This window comes from Acipenser ruthenus, chromosome 7 (assembly GCF_902713425.1).
Source record: "Acipenser ruthenus chromosome 7, fAciRut3.2 maternal haplotype, whole genome shotgun sequence".
NCBI classification, from domain to species: domain Eukaryota; kingdom Metazoa; phylum Chordata; class Actinopteri; order Acipenseriformes; family Acipenseridae; genus Acipenser; species Acipenser ruthenus.
The window spans coordinates 65,301,504-65,321,207 of NC_081195.1; the positions used below are offsets into that span (position 1 = coordinate 65,301,504).

The 19,704-nt window shown below is 37.3% G+C and overlaps 1 protein-coding gene across 1 annotated transcript in view; it reads right to left on the reverse strand.

Annotated features, from left to right (window-relative positions):
• LOC117415631 (palmitoyltransferase ZDHHC17-like) overlaps nucleotides 1-19,704 on the reverse strand; it is a 30,560-nt gene that overhangs the window by 2,494 nt on the left and 8,362 nt on the right. The window contains exons 3-17 of the mRNA XM_059027620.1: nucleotides 19,264-19,367; nucleotides 18,861-18,983; nucleotides 17,870-17,947; nucleotides 16,046-16,190; nucleotides 13,742-13,806; nucleotides 12,699-12,861; nucleotides 11,849-11,974; nucleotides 10,962-11,104; nucleotides 10,435-10,537; nucleotides 4,571-4,693; nucleotides 3,327-3,389; nucleotides 3,025-3,118; nucleotides 2,485-2,568; nucleotides 1,157-1,314; nucleotides 469-563 (exon numbers count right to left, since the gene is read on the reverse strand). Of these exons, the coding sequence (XP_058883603.1) occupies nucleotides 469-563; nucleotides 1,157-1,314; nucleotides 2,485-2,568; nucleotides 3,025-3,118; nucleotides 3,327-3,389; nucleotides 4,571-4,693; nucleotides 10,435-10,537; nucleotides 10,962-11,104; nucleotides 11,849-11,974; nucleotides 12,699-12,861; nucleotides 13,742-13,806; nucleotides 16,046-16,190; nucleotides 17,870-17,947; nucleotides 18,861-18,983; nucleotides 19,264-19,367 (1,667 nt within the window). The remainder of the gene's footprint in view (nucleotides 1-468; nucleotides 564-1,156; nucleotides 1,315-2,484; nucleotides 2,569-3,024; nucleotides 3,119-3,326; nucleotides 3,390-4,570; nucleotides 4,694-10,434; nucleotides 10,538-10,961; nucleotides 11,105-11,848; nucleotides 11,975-12,698; nucleotides 12,862-13,741; nucleotides 13,807-16,045; nucleotides 16,191-17,869; nucleotides 17,948-18,860; nucleotides 18,984-19,263; nucleotides 19,368-19,704) is intronic.

Consider the following 19,704-nt stretch of genomic DNA (forward strand, 5'->3'; position numbering starts at 1 on the left):
AAAAAGAGTATTAGACCATCATGCCAATAAAAAAATTCTAAGAAATAATAACATTATATGTTATTATTTGTTAGAATTAAACACATGTAGAATATTTAGGTTGCTATTTGATGTGTTATTTTATTCGGAATACAGCAAAAATGATGGTATTCTGTTGTGTGCTGTGCAGCTAATGTGGTACTGTAGCTTTAATTGGAAGACCAACGCACACTATGACTTTGCTGCTCACTACCTGAGTGAGGTTGCGTCTTCAGATGATCATCTTCAGATCGTGTTCAGGTTAAGTGAATTTTCTGCATCCCATTGGGGTCATTCACAAGAAAACCCCACCCTGAACATGAAAAGATTTTGGGGTTCTAAAAATGTAAATAAACCCCGATGTGGTCATCCCGATGTAGATAGGGACGCATTTCGGGTTATCTATCTATATCATTTTTTGGTATTGTGTGACAAATGTCATGTACTTACTTGAATGGGCTTTCGATAGATGTTGTTGTAACTTTAAAGTGCTTGTATCTTCTTGCGTTCATCCTTTCATTAGTGGTTATACCTAGGCAAGCGATCTGGACAAACAAAAAGAAGAATGAGAGCATAAGCTTACATATCAAATTACAGGTCTCAATTCAATGTATCTGTCAAACTGAAAGCTGAAGGGTTTGAATCAGTCTTCACATACTAATGAACAGTTATTACAAATTACAGGAAGAGATGTTGACAAGCTGGTTACACTCCAATAAAAGAGTGAAGAATTCTCAGCTTCTGACACGCTGGTGGTTAGGACCCAGTTAATGCAGAATTTTCCAGATTTTGGAAATTTAGAAAATTGTTTATTAAAACCTGGTCCATTTGAGCTAACAAAGCACTTGGCCTACTAATTTCTGGCCCCCATCCAATTACTAACCCGGCCCAATTTTGCTTAGGTACAGGCAATATCATGCTACAAGGTGGTATGGCTGTAATGTCCACAGAGTAATCATGAGGCATTTGTGATTGATTTATAGTTGACAATAAAATGTATCCTATGTCGCCATTTCAACAAATAGCTTCATACATTTAAAATTTCAGCCCTGATCTTAAAATTCAGTCATGTACTAATCCCCAGTGGCTGACCTATCGCAGTCAATCTCCAGCAATGGTAATGGGAAGCTGCACTCACCTGGTACATCTGACACATAATCAGCACTGCCACCCACATGAAATGGAAAATACTGTTCAAGAACATCCAGAACATCCAGGGTGAGCAGGTAGCAATCTGAGTGATGTACGTCCAGAATCCATCCGTTGAATAGCTGGTTGCACAATGAATCTTCCAGTCTTTAAAACAAAACACAGACAAGTTAACATCACAAGAATGGATGTGAACATTAAGAACCACCACCTTAGGGTTTCAAACCAAGAGTTTTATTAACTTCTAGATTCTGCAGGAATATGTTTAGTACATTAGTGTGCTTCTTTGTAAATGTTTCTTATGTACCGGCTGTGTTTCTCCATGCAGAAATACTCAAAAAGAATGCTCTGAAACACATTGAACAAATTCTAAAACTGCAAATAAGGATCAACATTTACATTAAAACAGCCTGAATCAAATACTTGGAGTATCATGATGAGTTGGCTTCAAAGAAAACATTTCTCACTCATTACAAAAGCAGTATTTCTTTCTTCTGCAGTGCATTGCTGCCTCTGCAATATTTATACAGTACCACTCAGAGCTGCAAGTGGCTGACTAAACAGTAAATACAAAAAGGCCATGTGGAACACATCACTAGTGGCTGACTACACAGGGTACGGCTTTCTGTACCTCTCAAAGGGTTGCTTACTGGACAACCTCATGCTGATCTTTAGATAGCAGGGTATTAATGTGAACTGGTTCCAGTTACATTAGGCTTTGGTTTTAAAAGCTTTAAATGAAAATGCTGTGTGATAAAAATGGGAATCGTGCACATAGGCACATGCGGGTCTATTTTATGGGAGAAGTAACTTTGGTTTCATAAACAGTATGAGTCCATGTGCCTGTAACCAACTATAGGCACCAACTACAGAGGAGTCCAAATGCAAGGCATGGAGGATGCATTTGCATGCCTATACTACAGCATGGTATGTTGCAATAATAAAACTGATAAGACAATCTCAAAGGATTTCTATTAGATTTTCACTTTTTTCTTTATCTCACAACTAACACAGTCCCACATGCCAGCATATGCATTTAATTGCATATAGACTCACCCTCCCTACACACCCCCTTGAACAGTATTAGACTAAAGTACTAGACTAAAGTTCTTGGGTCTGGAGCATTGCAATACCTTGTTTCTCTACACGCCAATACCACATGCAGACCTTTAGAGTGTACACCACACACCAACTGATCTGCCCAATCTGGAACCCTTGGTATAACCAAACCCCTGGCTAGTCCAAAACGGCATGCTATTCTGAACAGTTAAAAAAAAAAAATAAATAAATAAAACTAAGGGATTTCAATACACTTACAGCAGATGCAACCGTAAATCATCCAACAGATCATACAGAGCAAGAAGAATAAATATCCAATGAAGTAGCGGTGATTTCCAGCTCCTAAACAACAACAAAATAAGAGTCAGTCCTCTCTTTTTTAATTCTCAGAGACTTTGCAAAGCAATGGACACATTCTTTTTTTCGTGCACTCCAGGGTTAAATGAAGAGACCAGCAGTATTTGATGTACAGTGCCGGGTCGTATCACGCTTCCAGCTGGGTGAGACTGGAGCACACAACGATCAAGCGGCTTGACCAAGATGACACAGCGAGTCAAGGACTGAGCTGGGATTTAAAGCCATGATCTTCCAAAATCTGGTCCCTTTGATCCAACAACTAGACTAAACTGCCTCACCTTTCCTGTTTCCTCTAAACTGTTTTCTATGGACACCTGCTCAAACAAAACAAAAAGATCAGGGAAAACATATAGAGTAGTAATTTAACTGTGTGCAGGCGTGTCAGGAAACATGTGCTTCTGAACTGCATTTCTTAAAAGGACTACGTGTCTGGTCACTTACCTACACAGTTGCCTACCCATGGGCAGTGATGATCAAACTTTGCAATGCACCGATTACACACAGCGCAATGCTTGGATCTTACTGGTTTCCGTATCTGTTGAACAAATACCACGATGCAGAATTAATACGCCACTCACATACTCTCCATTGAAAATAATTTAAGGTAAAAGCACATAACAGTACAGCATACATTTTTATTTCTAACAAAGAACCACTAACAAGTGGAGCATTTCAGCAGCACCTACTCACAGTTTAAGCTATCAACACACAGTAACATTAAAGTTAAAACAGAAGGCATTTACCAAACAGGTACTGCAGAATATGCTAAGATCCAGACTCCCAGTCTCTGCAAGTTCAACTATAGTCTGTAATTGAAAACAGTAATTAATTAAACAAAGGAAAGAATGGGCACAATAAAACAGCTAAAGTAATTCAAGTTAGAGCACTGTTATATAGGCCCTGTATCACAAACTTCATAAATAAGCAGCATAAAACGGATTTCATTTTTATTTGATCTCAAAACAATCCCAGAGGACTATTTTGGACGAAACAAGTTGCTACTGTCCCAAAATTTTGGTGCATTAGGAGAGTGATGTTTGCTAAACCTGAATGAAAACAGTGCTTTTCTGGATGTCTGAGCAGTGAATTCATATTTAAGGATGGGCTGTAATAAATTCCCTAATCCTGATGTCATGACAAGTTTGAATTTGTGAGAACAATGCAGAACATCTCAAACCATTACCACATGATCCAAAGCATAACAACACTGACAGATGGAGCTACGAGATTCATACTGCATAAAATCTGAGCAAGACCAGAGGATATGAAGCATCCTTGCAGAGGCGTTTCGGCAATTAGGAGACTTGTTTTAAGAATCTGTAATACATGGTTATTTACAATCTATAAACGTATTAATTATGCAGTTGTAGATCATGATTAGAAATAATAACCTTTAATACCAATATATCTTTTTTTTAAATTAGCTGAAGCATGTCCAGTAATAACATACATAGCTCAAATATACACAGTGGCAAAGGGGGGATTTCTTTGACACTCTTGGGTCCTTTAACACTGTCTCTCTTGTGTAAAAAGTACTTTGGACCACAGATAGATACACTTTCAAACAGGGCGGTGCCTGTACATTTACTTTCAATACAAAACAAAATATTAACAAACCAAAAGCCTAACTCCACCTAGGAGTTTTAACAAAACTTTATAAGATCCCAATCTCCAAAACCAATACTTTCTCAAATATTAAATACCTTTTTCATATAGGCCTGTCCCCACAGACTTCGCCCAGACCTTAGCCTTCACGCAGACACAGTATCCAGTTTTAGACTTAATATCTGCCTGCTAATTAAATTAGTGCTAGGTGAGTCTTATTCTGGCTTAATGGCCCAGAGGCATTCTGGGGAATGTAGTCTTGTGCTAACTCCTGGACTACATTTGTCCTCTTTCCTCCCCCTATTGTGCCACAGCACACACACACACTTACATTTATAACAGATCTCTAAAGTGTAACCGCTCTAACATTCAGCATTTTTACCTTTTTCTTTTGTTCCTCTGAGGCTTTAATTATCCCTGGGTCAGATTTCCAGGATTTTCCAAAGTTGTAGAAAAGTGCTACACTGTTGAGGAGGAATGGAATATGGATAGTGACAAAAGGAAGATGTGTGAAGTGTTAAGGAACCAACACAGCGTTTCAGAAATCAACGACAGACCTACAACGCTCCTGCAGCAACGGTACAGGGTACAGAAAGAGCTTCACAAAACAACATCTGTATGCCTTTAAGTGCAAACTCTAAAAATAGGTTGCGTAAGGCTATTTTTACAATTCATTAATTAAGATTTAAGAAGATGAAAGAAAGTGGATGATGTATTGAGTAAAACATGACGGAATTACCTAGAGTAAAACCATATCAGGAATAAAAGAGACTACATTTTTTTGAAAGCTCAAACCAGTCACTCCTATATTATTTTCTTAGACCATGGTATGATCTACTTAATTTTTTTGTTTTGTTTTTATAAATGGCCATTTAGGAGTCTGACCTCACAGAACAGCCGGGCTGTTTCCTCCCTAACACACACCCACCTATTGTTAAATCTCTCCAAGTGACAGCTTATGAACAAATTATACATTTCATATTGTTTAAATATTTCCTTGTATGAAATTAAACACTGAAGCTGTAACTTATTTTGATGGCTATTTTGACAGAATAGGTTTAAAGAAACGTACCGGCAATTAAAAAAATGTATTTTACAAGTGCTTACAGAATTGGTATTACTGGTGGTATTAAATGGTATGCAAGTCATTTATTCAATTCAGTTGGTCCATAACTCTTCACTGGTTTATAGTGCAATAAAAATGCACTGTAGCAAGGTTACCACAATCCAATTTCCACACAGATATTTATGATACCAATAACCACATTGAAGTCCATACTAAAATGACGGCAACACAATCCAATTTTTTTTAATGCTTAAAAAGCTATTAAAGTATTACTGAACAGGATACTGGGCTTACCACAAAACACATTTCCCTCCCATTGCTGCCTGCTGTGGTGTAAATATTACTATTAATTTTTACACATATGTCCTTGGTCATAAATCAGTTCTGAATACTTATTTAGTTTCCTATTAGAATATTCATATTGGCGGTACCTTCCTGTACATAGCCAAACCCAGACAGCACAGGGACTGGGAGGACAGTGTATGATAACAGCAAGGAGCAGATATGACAAAAAAAAAAAAAAAAAAAGTTCAAAAATACACAGCAGGAAAGAACGATAGTTATAAACAAAACAGCTCATCTTACAGTGTTCAGGAACACTAAGACAAGAGACCCATGCACAGGCATCATTAAATACTGGTAGTATTGCATAGACAGGGCATGTATAGTTTGGTGGGCTTTTGTGCAGTTATTTCTGCTCTTTTTAGAAGGACTGAATACAAATAATCCAACCAACAAATAGTTTGTATGTAATTTGTGAGGGTTTGAGGCGGCATGCTTTCCAGTATGCTTTATCAGGCAAGATCTCCAGTGCCACCCAGTTAGCACAGCTTCAATTGCAGTGGAAAACAGAAACGGAAACAGAAACAAGGCACATTATGCTCAAACTATGAAGAAAAATCTGCACTTTTTTTCCTGGAATAGACTCAAAATTCTGTAAACTTCTTTGTGCTTTCTTTTATTCTTTCTCTTAATTTACCAGTTGTGTGCAGTCTTGGATCGGGGATTACCAAAAGATTTAAGAGGCTCTGTGTATGTTATGCCTGTTTCTACACACTAAGACAGGATTTGATTTTTTAAAAAATGAATAAACACTGGAGATAATTTATTTCTATTTTGCTCACTGTTTACAACTGCAACAGCAGTTCACTAAACTAACACCATTTAATAAATATGTGCATTTGATGCAATTCTAATTACACCTATTTATAAAACTGTGCCCTTGCATTCACGGAAATGTATTGTATGCCTTTCCCCAATGTAGCTCCCCCTGCCTAGTGACTTGCAGATACTGCTTGATAGTTGGAACACAATAGGTACCAGCAGGAAGCTATCCCACAATCCTCCAATACCTGCCTTGAGAGTCAACACACATTTGTAATGCCATTTTAAGTCTCTTTGCAGGAATTGGGCATTTGGCTCTACCACAAGTACACTGCCATATTTAACAAAAAAAAAAGAAAGTTTACAATAGAAAAAAAAAATACTGTGTCCATACAATTGTTGAGGGAGAGGGTTTTATCTACTGTGTTCCATTTTAATAATTTTGTCTCTGTTATCACTGAACTATAACTAAATGTTACAACTTTCTTTGAACATAAACTCCAGTCGTTTTCAGGTTCTGGCTCTTAATGGGACCTGTGTATATTAGAAACCTGGAAACCTACAATCTAAAGACAGAGCTTTTAATCAGACCAGACACATCTGGAAAATGACAGACAAAACAAGTGATGTGTATTTACACCCTCCAGGTACGATACATTCTTTCTAAAGGAGATGTATGCTTCAAGGAGCAGTACATGACAGGAAGTTGTCAAGTTTATGGAAAACTAATGTGTCTACGAAGGACACTTTCTCCACTTGGCTGAAAGGCTGATCATGACTCATTCCTACTTGCATCACTGTGAAATTGGCTTGCTCAAGGAAGAAAACTTTGGTTTTGATTAAAAGCGATCGTGAACGGAAAAAAATAAATGGTTTAAAAAGGAAGCATGTAATTTAAAACTACATTTCAATTACTGTATAATGGCTTTATAATTGGAGACGCTGAAATTTGCTGATGTCTGTTTACTTCACTCTTCCCACACTATAGCCTTCTGTGCACTCCACTTAGAAATGTAGCTTAAGCTTCCTCTATCGTTAACTCACTTGCCACTACATCACTATATGAGTGAAGAAGGTATACTTCAGCTACTGTATTTGTTATGCTGCAGTGATTTCACTAGAAAGAGCCAGAAGTAAGACAAGGTGAAAAGGTAACACCCTAGAAATCATCATATTTTTTCCTTGGTGACAAAAACCTCAAGAAAACAATACAGGCTGCTAAACTCGGCCCTGAAAAGTCGCAGTTTGACTGTGGAGCGACCCAAAAAGAGAATAAGCGACTGCGCTTGTTTCAAAGCACTTGGCTTTTTCAAGTGTATGATTTCATTATCCTTTATTAATGACTATGGAATTTTCCATTACAATAACAGTTTGAGTTAGACGAAAGCTGTAGCTGCGTAGTGTCTGTCCTCTGCAGCTTACACTGGCTTTGAACTACTGCCCAAAGGAAGAGAGAGGGAGAGAGAGGCGTGCACGCAAGGCTTATCTCTGAGTGAACAGATGTGCACACTTAAGGTACTCTACAGCAAATCAAAACATGCACCGTATTATGATGAACCTTTAGCATCCACACTCTCTCCCATTGCTGTTGATAACCATTGACTTGAAATCCAATATTACAGCAAACTAATGTGCTCCACGTAGTCTTAACATATAAAGGGATACAGCCCATGATTTACAGTACTCCTAAGTACACAGACAAGCTTTGAGAATGTCTGCATGCTGCTCGGGGCAAATCTACAGGAATACTGCCAGGTGGTGCAATCGCACTTTATATTTCACTTGCTGTCTGAATGAGCTGTTGAGCAGGTGGGTGTATGGGGGCTGTATAACAGATATCGTTCAAGTTAAACAGTGTAGCCAGTCAGAATAGAAGGACAGCTGAAAACATTTTGAGGAAAGAGTCATATCCAGCCAAAATACACAATTAAGCTTGGATTGGAGAGGTTTGATAAGCTCAACAACATCTCACTGACTATATCTGTAAAGTGCTGATAGATAGGCTGAAGAAACCATACTACAAAATGAAAGTTAAAGCGATCATAAACGGTCATCTGGGTTTCATTCAGAAGACAAAAAACAAAAAAGCTGAAACAGCAATATCTAGTACACACATGGCAATCCCTTCCACCTACTGTACATCAACCTCATTACATCAGTCATTGTCTACTATAGAAGACGTTTACAGGAATGAATGTGTGATGATTTTTTTTGTAGCTATGTTGTAAAGACTACACACACCGCAATCTCTCTCATAACTGATTCGAGGCAGACTGGCACTTGGTTGGCAGGTGCTTCCCTATCCAAGGTTTCACAAATTACAAATGTTTCACAAGTGATAACTCAGAAGATATCAGCCCCTCAGAAGAACTCCGATGCAGATATTGGTGCAAGCAGGTGCAGAACACACTTCAGTACAGCTGATCTGGACATGCTTGGGAAAGGGATGAAATGAAACAAAGGTCCAGGACCCCAAAAAGCATCAGGCCAGCCAAAGATTAGCGGAAAAAATGTGTGCGTGTGTGCCTGTATGGTCCACATGTTCCAGGTGTTGGGGAAGTAATCCAAGAGAAAAACAAACTATCAGAAGCTCATGCATGTCTTTACCAGAATGTTTTAGTGGAATTACAGGCAAGTCAGTGTGCAACAAGTCTGTTACAACGTTTAACTTATGGTAAATTAGTTTTGGAGATAATATACAGCATGTTCAAAGTTGCCTGTTACATTCTCAGAAATAACCTACAGGAAATTTAAAGTCTGTCAGTCAGAATTTCCTATGTACTTCATCCCCTATTGAAAACTGGTAATCTCTTGACAAAAGCATGTAGCAGCTTGAAACTACTCTTTGCGTTGCCCACATTTCAACACTTGCAATAATGAAATAAAGAATCAGCTGTCTAGTGCAGACTATATTAATCTGTCTTTGATCCAGTAGGATCTGGCATATAAACACAAGCACTGAAATACAGAACTATTTAGTGAAATATACCACAGTTATCTAGGTCCCGCCCAGTTCAAGTGGATCAAGTCCTTGACCCGTAAGTCAATTCATTGCATCAGTTAATTATTCTTTGTTGGAGGGGCTTAAAAATAAGTTTTAAAAATTACTCAAATGAGCCATATATATATATATATATATATATATATATATATATATATATATATATATATATATATATATATATATAGAGAGAGAGAGAGAGAGAGAGAGAGAGAGAGAGAGATAGATAGATAGATAGATAGATATATATACATACATTATATATATATATATATATATATATATATATATATATATATATAGAGAGAGAGAGAGAGAGAGAGAGAGAGATACATATATAGATATATATAGATATATATATATATATATATATAGATATATATATATAGATATATATATATATATATATATATATATATAGATAGATATATATATATATATATATATATATATATATATATATATATATATATATACATACACACACATACAGTAGATGTACTCAAATGTGCCATATATATAGATAGAGATATATAAATATATAGATATATAGATATATATATATATATAGATATATATTTTTTTTTGCAGGAATTCCTTTTGTATCAGAACACCCAGTATTAAAACACCCTGTGGCAGGAGAATATTGGGTGGCAGGGAGGTAGTTAAAATCCTACCTGCAAAAACACATGGGAATGTGGCTGGAGCCAGGAATTGAATACGTGATTAAATGTTTAATTAAGGCTCCAGCCACAGGGTGATCACAGGTGTTACAATAGTTAGTGTTGATGCGGGTGAGAGGTGAAGGTGTTTTCGTGTTCCGTGCTGTCCCGTCTTGTGCGTTCTCCGGGAGTATTTTTGTAGACCTTTTGTTTCAACTTCTGTGTCAGTCTCCCTTCCTGGTCTAAACATCATTGCCAGTGACGCTGTCCTGTCACACACCCACAGAAAGCAATTCAAGGTAAAAAATTAAACACTTACTGTACCTCAGCCTCTTTACAACAGTCATTGTCTACTCTGGAAGATGCTTACAGGAATGAATGTGTGATCTACTTTGAGAGATGTTGTAAAGGATATCATTCCAGAACCAGAAGAACCATGTGATATACATCCAGAATTTCGTTGCCAGGTATATTCCAAGAGGCAGGGCACTGTGCATGGAGTGATCGAAGAAGGACCTTGAAACAGAAGAGAAGCAGGATTAGAAGCAGAGGCCTGAACATCTGCAAAGCCGCTAAACACAAAACTGCATTACTTTGAAGTGTTGAGGACACATGTAATGACCTCCCTTAGCCCACTGCCAATACTGAGTGGTTGGGAAAACATTTTTTGATATACCTGCTACAAGACTGTCAATAGGAGAATGGGACTGCAAAGTGTTTAAATTGTTACTCACCTGTAATGCAAGAATCATAGAATACAGCTGTGTACCAACTATGAAGACCCTATGTCAAAGCATGTGGTCTGTATCATTGAGAATGCCAGAGGTGAAAACAATGTGGCAGTGAAAGGGTTACAGTGTATCACAATTCTAGAAATACTATCTGCCTACAAGTCAAATAGTGTTTTGGTAAAAAAAATCATCTTCACTTTTTCACTTACTTTGAAAGAAACTGCACTGTCACCCAGACCACTCCATACAGAAGGCCTTTGATAAGCCATGAGTCAATGTCTAAGTCAGCTATGAAACCCACCAGCCAGATGACAAGAAATGGGGTTCCCAGCATCACCTTCTGACGAAACTCCTGATTGAACAGAGCAAGACGAAAAAGAATGACCCCATGCATAAGGAAAGCTTAAGGCATTTTTTTATTGTTATTTTAACCCTGTGCTGATTAACTTGCTTTGAACTTGAAAAGATGTCTTGCCTATTCATTTCGACAGACTGGTTCTCAGCTCTAGATTTAATTTTACATAGGTTTCAGATAGCAGTGTGTAGCGTAAGCCTTCAGATGCATTTATATCATGAACTTCAACAATATACAGTATCTGTGGCCAAAATCCCCCTTCCCCTTGGGTGTTAAATGTTTCATTATTACATGCTGCCACCTGCTGGGCAAAAACTGAAAATGCACAGTTTTGGAACAGAATTTTAAGGTCTTTACTGAAGGCAAAAAAACAATTCCAAAATTTTCCGCAAACAATTTAAAAATATTAGACAAGATTTTACCATACTACCCAGTAGAATTTAACACATATCCACTAAAGTATAGTTCCTTTATCACAAGCTATTTAGTATCAGGGTCATTCCAGTTCAAGTGGACCAAGGAGGGTTGCACGACCCCTCAAGGCAATGTCTTGGTTAAAATCATGCTATCTTTGCAATCTTCACACATGTTCTCAGCATGTGGGGCCTGAAATACACAGCTCTTATTTTGCATGCACCAAAACTGCTCTGGAACACCTCCCCCAAAACCAGGTCAACCTCATCTGGATTGACCAATGGAGTCGTCAACACACACGTAGTTGCAGGGAATCTGCAGGTTTACCTTATCTGCCTTCAACCTCTTTAGGAACGAAGGACTGTCAAAACCCTTTGCTTGTCTGGCTTCCTGCAGATGGCTAATCATCCAGGCATTTTTCCTTTGTTTGGAGAGATCTAGTGGTGTTTCACCCTGTTTAAACAGAACAAGAGCTTGCAATTATTATTATTAGTCTAACAATAGTAATTTGCAGACACACAGAATTCTCATTACTGTTATAATCCTGTCATATTTGTCAGCTTTACAACTGTTGGTGAGAAATAAAGGCTTTTTATTTAACTTTCAAATAAGGTATTTCTGTATTACAGCTTAAATGGATACAGTATATTATTAGATTAATTATGAAGAACTCTGCTTTGTAAAGTTCTGTACCAAAGCACGCTCCATATAGCTATACAGAAACAAAAGGAGGCTGTGTGGTCCAGTGGTTAAAGAAAAGGGCTTGTAACCAGGAGGTCCCCGGTTCAAATCCCACCTCAGCCACTGACTCACTGTGTGACCCTGAGCAAGTCACTTAACCTCCTTGTGCTCCGTCTATTGGGTGAGACGTAATTGTAAGTGACTCTGCAGCCGATGCATAGTTCACACACCCTCTGTAGTCTCTGTAAGTCGTCTTGGATAAAGGCGTCTGCTAAATAAACAAATAAAACAGTCCTGGCATTATCTATCTGCCGACATGTCTGGAGACGCAGCAGTTGCTAATAGCGATTGCTTTTTAAATGCTGATCTACTGAAATAAATTAAGCAAAAAAATATTTTATTCTTACCTATGTCCTGTTTTGTCTTTCTCTTATCTGTACTATTAATGCCACACAAGCAACTCCCCTCTAAGAATAGAAGTACATTAGATCCTTACCTTGATATTCTGCGAGTCCACATGAGCACCAGCCTCCAGCAGCAGGCTAATAACCGTAGTGTTGCCGGCCAGGACTGCCCAGTGCAGAGCAGTGTTCTTGTGATATTTGTCCCCCAAGTTAACGGACACGTTGAACGTGAGCAACAACCTGGTGGGATCCACACTGCAAAAGCAATGAGAATCAAATGCTAAGCAATAAGGCCTGTCTTTGAGGAATGCTAAATATGACGTTCTATTGGGGAAGTCTTACCGTCTGAAGAAGAGCTTTAAAGAGTAAGTAGTGGGGTTCTGAAAAATATAGCGTTATACATCTCCACGTGTTGCTACAACTGTTTAAATAACGTGGCTGTCATTTTCACTTTTTACACTTTAAACTTTAAATTCTGTTTCAAAGCTCTTTGCAAAATGGAAAATGGCCGGTCTAGTGCACTGATAGTGTAAGGATTATTGCCCACAAACAGGTAACAATAACGATCCACGATGTGGTACGGAACAGAAAAGCCAGAGCACTGGTTAGTTTTTTTTTTTTTTTCCTGCAGTGATTTAGAGGACAGATCTGAAACCCCAGTACACGTGGGATGTACAACGCTATATTTCTTGGAACCCTGCTACTTACTCTAAGATGTCTGTGTAATTCAAATGTATTTTCACTCTTACTGTGAAATTAGGGTGTTCCTGGTGCGATATTGAGCAATCTGGAAGAACTAAAAATATTGTTTTCTATTTATAAAACAAAAAAAAAGGTAAGGACAATAAGTTATGCTGTAGAGTCCAAAGGTAGATTACACTAGTAAAAGATTACAGTATCTATTAAGATATTGAAATAATAAGTGAGGCTGATCTAACTTATCCAAAGCAAAGCCTCTTTGTATGTTAGGGAATTAGAAGACGGCTGTTTACACTAGTTTACGTATGTGAGGTGACAATCTGCAGGTTGTGAACAACTGCCCTTGAGACAATTCATATAGAAAACTCGTGATTTTAAACTTTCTTTGCATTCTGAAGGAGTAAAGCTATTTTAAGTGCAACACAAGCGGCCTTACCTGTGTGTCCTATAGGCTGCCCACATTAACGGGGTCATCCCATTCTGATCCATCATATCAACATCCTTTAAAGGAAAAGAAAAAGAATAATTGCTGACGATTAATTTTCTCAAAAGGAGTTGCACCAAAACTAACAATATTAAAAGGTCAAATAAAACAACTTTAGAAAGGTTTCTTAGGAAGTTACCGTGAAGAGAATTATTATGAACTTACAGCTGCAGTGGAACCCAAACACAGCACCCCACCCCACCCCCGCCCCCCGCCCAATAGAGTAGCTGTCTGTGCACTTTACTTCATAAACCATTCCTTGTTGACATTTTCTACTTTCCTAAAAAGGTACAGTAGCTTAAGCTGAAAATAATAAATATTTTTCAAAACTGCTGAGATCTTTACTGTGTCTACACTATATGAATCACATGGCTACACAGATAAATTCTGATACATGTTTGCAAAACAATGCTTTATGCAGTGGACTTGCATTGGTAAACACATGCAGAATTGCATCTGCAGGATGTTATAAACTCTACAAATCCCTACTTATTTTTAAGTCACTGGCTGCTGCTGTTGGCCTGCTTCTGTGTTAACAAGTGTAGCCGTGGATGATTCAGAAGCACTGGTACACCCAACTAACCACGGCAGACTTTACACCACACTCTCATTAACAGTATGAATGCCTGTTGCTGAATCCAAGTCATTTTACTCAAAAGTGAGGTCCTGCTACTGCCACATGAATGCCCTCCAAGTATCTCTTAAAATAAGGACTTCAGTCATGTATTGTGTGGCAACATAGCACTGTTGCTGTGGAATATGCCAGGGACACTGCTTTTACCTTCCGACTGTTTTTATCCTGTTTCAATCATGCATGTGTAATCAATGTAAGTTTTTTTTTGTTTGTTTGAATTAAGTGGGTTGCTGTTTCTGTTTCAAGGACTGGATTTGAAGGTCAAAGGCAAATTCAATCATTAAACAAATACTGGATTTTATCTTACAACTATACAACTCTCAATAGCACTATATTTAGAAATACTAAGAGAAAACAAATATATGCAATGACAAATGTTTCTACTAGAGGTCTTTAAATGCTGCCTACATTTTTTGTGTTTCTTTTAGTATTCCTGGATTCTATAATGAAACGAATAGTGTCCAGATACTTGTCATAAGTAAATGCTGTATGCAGGGACACTCTGCAACACAATTCTGTATATTAAAAGGTGCAATACTCAACGTATTGTTACCTCAGACGTCCGTGTTGAAAATCTTATATTTATAGGTATTTCTTGTCAAAGCAAAAATAACCCTTTCTTCCCGTTTGCATTTTTGCTTTGCCGACTGAAACAGGCTTTACACATGATATTAAAACCCCCAGTGGCAGCAGACAGTATCGAAGGGTGGTTGTGTCATGAGTGAGACAAAGCCAGCAGTGTCTGCTTTCTAATGAAGCAGAGCACGCAGGACGATAAACTGTGCTAGAATGTAGTAAACATGCAACCAGAAATCCGATTTCAGTATAAAAGATTCTGTTTATATCACAATACATTTTATAAGGAGCCTTAAGTATTAATCAAATTCATCTAAATGATCTGCAATACTGGATGTGAAACAATTGCCCTTTTCATTATTCAGCAATTCCAAAAATAAATCAAGGCAGTATGAAGAAAGGTCAATTATCCACCAGTATTTAATCACATCCACAAACACAGAGCTTGGAGCTGCACTGTTGCAGCATTAACAGAGGGCAAATACCTTAATGATGAAGAAGCATAATAAAAACATAGTTTACCCTTCAAAAGGAAGTGTTAGCCAAGGTTTTAAAACACATTTCTTATCTCGTATTAGCATTTGCACCATTACCACTGCCCCTCTTTCATTCTGTTGCATATATTTTGGTAATTTTCCTGTTCTGTACACTTGAATTTGGAACGTGCAGATGTTTCAAAAGACAACACTATAGAAGTAAAAGTAGCTGTTACTTCCTGGTATCAAATCACTTCCTATGATGTAGCTCAGCTTCATCCCAATGGTCTGCCTGTGATCAAGACCTACCACACAGGAAGTGATTTGATACCAGGGAAAGAAAAAAGCTTTATTTATTTAAATTTCCAACGATGAACTTGAAAAGGAACCAAAAGATCTTCAATGGAAGAAAAGCAGGGGGGCAGTGACAATGCTGCTAATGCTAACAACACATAGGCAAATGGATTTGAAACACATGGTTAGTTCTCCTTTTTTAACTTTTCATATTACACATATTTGTATTTATGGAATGCAACTAATCACCACAGTGGTATCAGTATGTGCACCTACCTGACCCTTGGCTATAAAATATGCAACAATTGATGTGTGTCCAAACTGAGCAGCAAGGTGAATACAGCTACAGCCCTCCCCATCGATGAGTGATGGGTCACCTCCATATTTCAAGAGCTGGACAACCATGGACAAGTGGCCCTGTCTGAACACAAAACAACATCACACTGAATGATGCAGGTATAGGAAATAGGGATCCCCAGCTGGTACTAGTATTGTAGTACTTTATACAGAACGAATACCTGTTACTGCCAGTATATCTGAATTGTGTGGGTTACTATTAAAAGGTGTTTAAATACCCAGAACCTGCAAAAAAGTATTCTCCAGAATGGACCAAAGGTTCCTCATGTTTGCAACTGTTTCTCATGAATTATCAGTAATGTTTGGATATGAAAGTACCTGCCTACCAATTCCATACTGTCAACCCTTTATCACAGTCTATCAGATCTGAAAGAGGGTTGCAGCTAGGTATTTCAGCGTGCACATTAGGATTCCACCAGCAGAGAAACAATTAATCAGTTACCTGATATATTCAGAAAAAATTACAAATATTTAGGTGGAAAACCCATTTTTATCTGAAAAAAATGATACTATTTATTAGATTACAGTACATACAAAGAGCCCAAGGATCTTTTATTCAGGGGTAAGTGTAAATTTAAAGAAACAGGTGTTATTTATAGTGAATAAACTGAATTTTGTCCGAGCCTGCCAAAAAGCAATTTCACACTACAATGCTATCCAGAATCATACACACATCCCAGAATATTTACAGAAGCAATGTCTGCAATTTAAACAGTGCTTTGAATGGCATTCACTCCATTTCATATGAGAAATTCTCTTTCTCCTGGTAACACACACAATGTTTTCCCCACGTGATTACTGATTTGTGAATAAAAATATCCAAAACAAAATCAGGATTATGTTTTTATTGCAATATACACAGGATAAAGCAAAGGTAAAGTAATGTGCAATTAAACTTATACCTCCACAGTGTCAAATCTATGTTTTTAGATCTCTTGTGAACCCTTATTGATTTCAGTAAGACAGTGTGTAAAAAGATTATTTGAATAAAAGTGTGGATTTCTATTACGGAAATTCGTCTTCTCCCATTAAAATGTGTGAGTGTCAGGTTTAAAAACATCATATTCTATTCCTTTATTAAAAGTTATCCTTCATCTGTTAACCATTTTTTTCTTGCTATATTCATTCCAGTCAAGTGAAAAAATAAAGACATGCATAGTCCTGTGAGGGTCTGAGCCTGGCTATACTAGAACATCTCTTTAAATGGTTTTAGCCACAGCTTGTTTGACTGATTGATTGATTCACACACATATAGTACATTCCAGTCAAAGTGAGTCTTTCACAAATACATAAAACATTAACTCTAGGGTAGCATATCCATTTACTGCCATGCAGTGTTGGTAACTCTAGGTACAAAAATGCTTAAACATTTAATCTATGAAACAATCATTTACAGATTTAAAAATATTTAAAATGTGTGTAACACACATCTAAGCTTAGTATTATCTGCTTTCAAAAGCCATTACCTACAGTTAAGCTTTTAAAATCTTTAATTTCAAGAACCACCACTGCAGGCTACTCTGAAAGTGAATTAAAGATGATACCAATGCAGAAAAGGAAAAAAAGTGTTTTTCAGATGTAGCAGAGATGCATCCGATTCTTTTCAAATAACCAAACTGCTTTAGGAAATATAACTCATCAGAAGAAGTGATTGGTTAGTGTTGCTGGAAATGCTGCACTAGGAGGATATAATAAGAACAATAACACAGATATCTCCAGAAAAAGGAGTACGGGGCCCCCTACCTTGTTGCCCAGTGGAGCGGTGTGGAGTTGAGATCTCCTCCAAGCTGATCGACAATAGAACCCTTTGATATGTAATACCTAAAAAAACAGAACATGTGTAATCGTACATCTCGACAGCGTTATTTATGCATATTCCAATGCAAAAAAACTTTTTTTATTATTTCTTTTTTTAAATATATATATATATATATATATATATATATATATATATATATATATATATATATATATATATATATATATATATTTAAAACACTCTTTTGAACCAACATTGCAGCACATTTACTCAAACATAAAGAAATGAATCACACAGAGCAATGTGGGCACTATGATAATAAACAGCAGATTTGTTTATCACAAGGGCATGTAAAGCATGTGTACTGCTGATAAAGAGTGAGTTAAGTTGGAAGTACAGATATTTTTCAAAAATGTTGATGCAAAATAGTCAAATATAGGGGATAACAAGCCAGCTCGCATATTTTTGGTATTAAAACCATAGCACTTTATTTAGAAACTAGAACGAGGGTGCTTTTGTGAACAAAAACAAGCTATCCCAGGGGCTTAGGGGAATGGCACCTCATAGGCCAGTTCATAAACAAGAAGTAGATAATTAGCAGTGGTTGTAAAGTGGAAGTAGTACAAACAAACTAAGCTTAATGGTTTCAGAACTATGGCTGGAGGACAAAACAAAATGTGGCCACATCTAATTACTGAGCAACACCAATAATCAAAGGTAACCGACAGAATCATAGATGAGAGCGGTGTACAAATATGAAGACCACTTCTTGAAAGTGTGCTGTCTCTATCATGCTTAAACCTAAAACACCACATCCCACCGCACCCCACCCCACAGACGGCACAGTTCTCAAACAGATGGAGGAAGTCCATATCTCTGACAGTCAAGCACAGTTTATACTTGCCTAGGATAGTCTTTTAAGATTTTATTTTTTTATTTAGAGCGTATATGTAAATGTTCCTTCGTGTTACTTACTTGACTAGATCTATTCTGTTGTTGATGGCTGCCCAGTGTAGGAGCGTGACGTTTTCTTTGTCTGGCTGTTGGACATCATAACCTGCCTCCACCAGCTCTCGGCAGCGTTCAAATATTCCATACCTGGAAAAAAAATAAAACATTCTCATTGTACCAAAGGAACATATTCTATTCTTTTACACCACAGTGTTTTACTTCTATTAGGCCCATTGACATTAGTGTGGCTTTTAACATATGCATATTCCTTGTAATGTTTTGCAAAGCTACTTTAAAATTAAATTAATAAATAAAACAAATAAAAATATTTTAATCTTAAAATGCATGCTAAGTTAATCACAGAGGTAACAACAACAACAAAAAAAAGCTCATAGCAATACAGTTTTCACCTGGGTGTATGACTTACTGTGTAGCTTTCACAATATCCCAGGTGCTGTAATCATCGATGGTGCTCTTTCGCCCAAGAGATTCGCTGTAGCCTTGGTTATAATGGCTCTGAGGCTTGATTTCCTGCAAGAAGGAAAACCACAAGCAGAAAAAAAAAATTCAGGCGACTATGAGATTAGTAAGCCCTAATGCAATCTTCAGTCACAATAGATTGGAACGAGCGAGAAGTATTTGTCTACCTTCACAATGTGTCTATCTGTAGAAGTTACACTGAATTACATTATCTACATTTGGTCACCTCTTTTCAGATTCCTTACTTAACAATAAAACATTTTTTGCTTAAATGGACAGAACTCTGTGAGACGGTTCTTCCCAATGCTAGCGCGTAGCACAGTGCACCGATTATGTGATTAAGCTGTGACTTGCGTAAACCATTGTTTTTTTTTCCCCTCACCTGTCA